Genomic DNA, 6,841 nt, shown 5'->3' on the forward strand with positions numbered 1-6,841 from the left:
CTATATCTTCAGTAGCTAGCTAGCTAACCCTACACTTTTCAGGGTTTGATTTTGGTTTTGGAACAGGGAAGAAACGTAGATCTTTTTCCAACCTCTCAGGTAACGAGTGTCATTAATACACGACGTGCCCCAGGCACAACATTTAGCTCCACATCCACAAAACCAGCCTGCAAATGACGGATATCTGACATGACTGCATTAGAGTCAATGGAGCACAGCTGTGTTGTTGTCGGACCCTGGTCTGAGCCAGCCTGATGCTATGTTATGATTGGCCAGTCTGCATCCAAGGGCGGGACTTAGCAAAGGGTTAATTACTATTTTTCTTCAAGTTAGTCTTGAATCCAGACTCAACGTTTCTGGCACTTGCATATCCCTTTCAAATGATTTCTTTCCTTTCAAACACATTTTAGGCCACATACAGATCCCACGCAATACTGGACCAGTTTTTAAAAACTGTTAATTATACACGTTGACAGAAAAACGTGTGAAAATAGGGTTCAGGTTGAAACATACTGAAGTTACCCTTTAAATACAGAGACAGATTGTTCAAATCAAACCAAATCTTTTGAAACTTTGAATCAGATTCCAAAATATCCGGTGGTTGTTTCAAATTTTTAGCTGTCAAAACCTTACATGTATTATTTCTGTACAAAACAAACAATAACTAATAATGGGCCTTCAAGAACTTCACACATAACCTTAAAACATTTTAGTTTATTTTTACATAATAATACTATGATAACTTAAAGAAAGACAATAAATGCCATCTTATCACATATATTCTTATACTTTATTTTAGACTTCTTTCCTACATCCTGCGTTTTTACACATTATTTGTGGACCTTATGAAACATGGTTTGGTAACGCAGTTCTCAGTTCTGGTGACGACTATAAAACAGATTTGAATTTTGGAGTCCAGAGTGGCAGACACACACAATTAGACAAGCACAGAGAGTCAGAGGAGCGGAGGGCCTGTGGCAGATGGTGTGTTCAACGGGGTTGAAGTATTATGGGATTAATTACTCTGATGTTTTTTAGAGAACTAATTAGTAGTGAGGAAGGAGTGGAGTGGACAGGAAGAGGGGAGGAGTGAGGCTGTCAGCCAGCAGGGGATCTGGCAACCGGTCATGATGTGTTTCAGTGACTAACTGTCTGTCTGTGCTGTGACTGAAGGTCGTTACAGATGTTAGCAAATCATTTTGTCCTAATTCCTCCCTCGTTTTCTGTCACTCCCCTTCTGTCATTGTCCCTCTACATACACACTTTTTACTGATGCTCACATTTATCCCCTCCTTTCTTCTTCTCCTTCGTCTCTGTGGTGTTTCACAGGAACAGACACCAGTCATCGAGCCCCCGTCCACGCCGGATGTCCCTGCTCACGAGCAGCCAACCAGATCCCTCTCCCAGAACTCTTTACGCAGGTGCGAACACAAAGGGGACCTCTCTCTGTCGCACACACACACATAGAAGCCACACCTGAGCATATCTTTTTGCATTATGGCCAACACAGTTTGACATCAGAAACACACCCACACCCACAATATGGTCCGGTGCTGTAACCTCTTTTTTTTTTTTTTTTTAACACGTGGTAATAAAGCCAAGTCATCATTAATGTGGATTACAGCATATGCCGCTCCAAATGAGAAATACTTGGCTGTGCTGAATACCCAAACATAGAATAAACACTTAAAGAGTCACATACTGAACAGTTTGAGCCTTTTTTCATAGCAACATGGCTGCTGTGGTTGTTTTTCAGTGTTGCCAACACTTTTAAATATCACATCATGTTATGTTTTGCTGCACACAGTTCCTATAATCTGCCTTTAATCTCTCTCTCAGACCCAGCAGAGGCCCCCTTTGCCTTCAGGACTTCAAACTGATGGCAGTGCTCGGAAGGGGCCACTTCGGGAAGGTACTCAATCTTTATTATGCCTCATAGGATGAATAAAACTCTTGGGATTTTGTTGTTTGTAATGAATTAATGAATTATTACAGTAATCTTCCGGGGATAACCTCCCACGTAATGTAACATAACAGCTGTGATTCAGACCAATGATTTGCAACAAGACAAAACCGTTGCAGAGAAAAGTTGCAGCAGTGTGAACTGGTTGGCCTGAGCTTATCTCAAGCTGGCTGATGGTGTCACCTGCAACTCTGGTGGTCAAATCGCCGGCGGCTGGTTTTCACCTGTTTCTCCAGCCAGTCACTTTGTAGTGAAGTCCGCCACTCAAGTCAAAATGACCGCAGACATTGTGTTCGTGTCCGTCCCCCGCCGAGCTATCTGTTTCTGTCCCACAGTAAGCTGGCGTCGGACAGTGGGTCACTGCTGTAGCCAGTATCTCACTGTCAACTGGACCTGCATTTGTATAGCTCCTTTCTAGTCATCTGACCACTCAAAGCGCTTTTTTTTACACTACGAGTCACTTTCACCCATTCACACACACATTCATACACTGGTGGCCGAGGCTGCGCACAAGGTGCCACCTGCCACCTTTTAACACACTCACACACCGATGGAAGCATCATCGGGAGCAATTTGGGGTTCAGTATCTTGCTCAAGGATACTTAGACATGCTATGACGGTGGGTAAGTCAGAAATTACTGAGTGATGAACTTGTTAGTTTTCATGAGATTTGTTAAAAATAACTAAAACCCAAATCTCTCCAGGTGTTGCTGTCAGAGTACAAAAGGACCAGCAGCCTGTACGCCATCAAAGCCCTGAAGAAGGGAGACATTGTAGCGAGGGATGAAGTGGAAAGGTAATTGTGTTTGACAACACAGCACCCGGTGACCTTAACAGAAGTGTCACCTACACGACGAAGCTCATTCACCTCATGATTACACCTCGCACAGTAATTACTGTCTCATACGCCCCTCCATCTCCCCTCTGTCTGTCTCCAGTCTGATGTGTGAGAAGCGGATCTTTGAGACCGTCAACGGCTCCCACCACCCCTTCTTGGTCAACCTGTTTGCATGTTTCCAGACGCCAGAACATGTGTGTTTTGTCATGGAGTACACAGCAGGAGGAGACCTCATGATGCACATACATGCCGACGTCTTTTCTGAGCCACGTGCTGTGTGAGTTCTGCTGTGTGTTTGTGTGTGTGTTAAAGAGAAGAAACAGGATGAGTGTGTCTTTTTGGACAGCTCCATGCTCTGTGTGTCTACGTCTGTGCACCCATTGATATATGAAGTGTCAGTATATGGTAGAGAAAATGTTGAGCTCTTTCTGTTTGTTGTTTGTCCGACAGGTTCTACTCAGCTTGTGTTGTGTTGGGTCTGCAGTTCCTTCATGACCATAAGATTGTGTATCGGTGAGTACTTGGATGCTAGGTACATGTAATGATACACAAGGTCACAGTTTGGTTCATACATCAGTTTGGGAGTCGGTGTCAAAGACAGACACAATCCTCCTGCTGGGGACGGAGGTAACATTCTGTCCTCCAGCAACTTTGGTTCATTAAAAAAGATCAGAAACATTTCAAACACTTGTGTGTTACGCTCCACCACCACTTAAATACCATTTGGAACGTCTTCTATTACAGTGATTAGTTTCATTCATCAGTTTCAGAGGTGTTTAAACCATAACTTCAACAGATACCAGCTCTTACACCTTTTACCTTCCATAATGTCATAACATTGTATTTATGCTGTTTGTTTTCATTCAAAGACACAGAAACATTGAATTCCAATTTGTTGTCATTTTATTAGGACTAATGATGGTTTAGTCTAATGTGATTGACAATGGCGGGAAAAACCTGAGTACCAGGAGAAAACCCAAGGAGATGTAATCATCTCTGTCAGTGCTATATCGTAGGCAAATGAATTTGCCTGTGTCCCTTTGCCTACGATATAGCACTTATGAGTACCATAACCTGGAGGACACAGACATATCTGGGAGGCAATTGTTGCCCAGCATGAGCTGAGCAACAATTGCCTCCTTGTCTGCTCTAGTTTGTTCTAACCTCTAGAGCATTTTTTTTGAATGTGATTAACACTTACGGGCGAACCTGAGCACCAGGAGAAAACCCCACATAAAAGGAAGAAGCTATGGGAGCTACTGTTGCCCAGCCTGAGCTGAACAATCAGCAGCCTCCATTTCTTCCTCCATCTTCTCAGCTCCTCTTGCTCCTTTTGCTGCCTTCTGCTGCATCTTGGTTTTCAGTTGTTGCAGCAGGGTCTCTCTGTCGTCAGACGACCTCCGTGGAAACAGCAAGAAGCGTTTCCTCTTGCTGTTAATATACAAGCAGAGGTCCTCCAGTTCCACCTTCTCATCCATCAGCTGTGCCATCTCTCTTTCCCAGCTCAGCTGTTTCTCAGCCAGGTGCCTTGTGATGTTTTCCAGAGTGGTGTTCTTATCCTGACAGGCTGTCTGGCTCTGGAGGAGTTTGGCGACTTTTCCGCTCAGCTCTTCTGCTGTCTTAGAGAACTGCTGAATGAGGCTAGCGTTGTCCTCTGTGAGACGCAGGATCTCAGCGTCTCTTTTGCTGATTTCCGCCTCAACCTTGACCCTAACTTCAGTCTGCTGTAACTGCCAGCTCTGCTCTTTTTCTTCAGCCTCTTTGTTGAGGTTGTCCTTGAGAGCCTGGAGTTTCTCCTCCCAGGCTGTCTGGCTCTGGGGGAGTTCAGCAGCTCTACAGGTCAGCTCTTGTTCTGTCTCCGCAAGTTTTTTAGCGAGACAGTCTTTGTCCTCGGTGAGACGGCTGATCTCAAGGTCTCTCTGATGAATTTGCTCTTCCATCAGAGAGACCTTGATGTTGAATTCTTTCTCCTGCGTCTCACATCTCGTGGTGTTGTCCTCCATTTTCTTACTCAGAGCCTGGAGTTTCTCCTCCCAGGCTGTCTGGCTCTGGGGGAGTTCAGCAGCTCTCTTGGTCAGCTCTTTTTCTGTCTCCGCAAGTTTTTTAGCGAGACAGTCGTTGTCCTCGGTGAGACGGCTGATCTCAAGGTCTCTCTGATGAATTTGCTCTTCCATCAGAGAGACCTTGATGGTCAGTTCTTTTTCCTGCGTCTCACATCTCGTGGTGTTGTCCTCCATTTTCTTACTCAGATCCTCATATTTCTTCTGCCAGTCTTCTTCGCTCTGCTGGACAAGAGCTGCATGTGCGTCTGACAGCGTTAGAAGGAGACTGTGTTGCTCCTCTCGCATTTTCATCAGGTCAGCGCTCATCTGATGTATTTTCTTTTCCATCAGGGCTTCCTTCTGCTGGTATTCACTTTGTACCTGGCTCTGGATGACATGGTTTGAGGCCTCATACTTGGCGACCATTTCCTCATATCGCTGCTTGCTCTCCTTCTCTTGGCACTGGAGAGCCAATGTGAGCTGGTGGTTCTCTTTTTCCAGCTGACCGACTCTCTCAGCTTGCTTGTTGTTGCCAGAGCTGGACCACTTGTCTTTGGTCTCGAGCTGCTCCTCGAGACGCTTGATGTGGTCTGTCTTCTCCTTTATGATCATGAGGAAATTATGGCGTTCCTCGTCCTCAAGGTTTCCCCAAGCACCATCGTTGTGCTGATGGTGGCGGCGTTGGGGAGGGCGTTGGGGAGGTCGTTGGGGAGGGCGTTGGGGAGGGCGTTGTGGAGGTCCACGACGGCCGGCAGCTTCATTCGCTGGTCCACGACGGCCGGGAGCTTCACCCACTGGTCCACGACGGCCCGCAGCTTCACCCACTGGTTCACGGTGGCCAGCGGCTTCACCCGCTGGTCCACGGCGGCCTGTCGCTTCACCCGCTGGTCCACGACGGCCGGCAAATTCACCAGCTGGTCCACGGCGGCCCGGAGCTTCACCCACTGGTCCACGACGGCCGGCAACTTCACCAGCTGGTCCACGGCGGCCCGGAGCTTCACCCACTGGTCCACGACGGCCGGGAGCTTCACCAGCTGGTCTCTGTCTGTTGTTAGTTTTTCTATCCATCGCTATCTGTACTGATGGCCAACAGACTGCTTCTCTCAGGAATAGTCACTGTGTGTGTAAGTTCGTCTGTGTAAAAGACTCAATACGTGACACTAATTACGTGACTGTATTTTTTGTGATCTCGTGGGCTATTTCAGAGTTTGTGTTCTGTGCGCCGAACTGTCATAAAGGCTTTAGAACACTGATGGCCCCGCCCCCCCATCCCCTCCACATAGAATTTAAAAGTGGGCGGGGCTATTCCAGAGAGGGTTCCCACAGGTCCTGACAGTTCTTTCAAGTTTTTTAATTTGTGGAGAAAGAAATGAAGGACTTGAAAGGTTTATAAAAATAAACACAAACAGACATTTGATTCACGCATTCACACACCCAATGTGTGAATGCGTGAATCCTATTAAATCCAATGGAACAAAAACGGTTGGACTGCTACTAGTTCCACAAACTTCAACCGATTCAAACCATTCAAACATGAAAACGTTCAGCTGAATTAGGACAAGACCGGAACGACTCTTCACGTTCCTAACATTCATACTTTCCCAGATGTTCCCCATTTTTCCCAAATCCTTTTCCCATTGGGAATGCATTACGGAATCCTCAAAAATCTAAAAATTTCACCTTTTTTCAAACTGTAACTACCGATTCATACTTTCAGCTAGAAACTCCATTCCAAATGGAAAATATTCATCATTCTGCTGACTGTTTACATATGATTCAACTTTTCAATCCCATTCAAACTTTCAAAAATACTCAGCGTTTTCTGAAACTTTGTTGTAATGGAAGTCAATGAGAAAATCCTTCAAACTCACTCATCTTCACCCACACATCACAAATTCATACATTGACGTAGAAACTCCATTCCAACTCTCAAACGTTCACGCTGCCGTCGACTTTCAGGAACTAATTCAAATTTTCAATATCTCTTTTAGTTTTTCT

General features: G+C 45.5%; 1 protein-coding gene across 3 annotated transcripts in view; it reads left to right on the plus strand.

Moving 5' to 3' along the window:
• pkn1b (protein kinase N1b) overlaps positions 1 to 6,841 on the plus strand; it is a 64,275-nt gene that overhangs the window by 43,750 nt on the left and 13,684 nt on the right. For all 3 annotated transcript variants that reach the window (XM_050069212.1, XM_050069211.1, XM_050069210.1), the window contains exons 13-17: positions 1,330 to 1,421; positions 1,840 to 1,912; positions 2,668 to 2,759; positions 2,902 to 3,078; positions 3,252 to 3,314. In XM_050069212.1, coding sequence (XP_049925169.1) covers positions 1,330 to 1,421; positions 1,840 to 1,912; positions 2,668 to 2,759; positions 2,902 to 3,078; positions 3,252 to 3,314 — 497 coding nt within the window. The remainder of the gene's footprint in view (positions 1 to 1,329; positions 1,422 to 1,839; positions 1,913 to 2,667; positions 2,760 to 2,901; positions 3,079 to 3,251; positions 3,315 to 6,841) is intronic.

The sequence above is a fragment of the Epinephelus moara genome, chromosome 18, assembly GCF_006386435.1.
Source record: "Epinephelus moara isolate mb chromosome 18, YSFRI_EMoa_1.0, whole genome shotgun sequence".
In the NCBI taxonomy this organism is placed as follows: Eukaryota; Metazoa; Chordata; class Actinopteri; order Perciformes; family Serranidae; genus Epinephelus; species Epinephelus moara.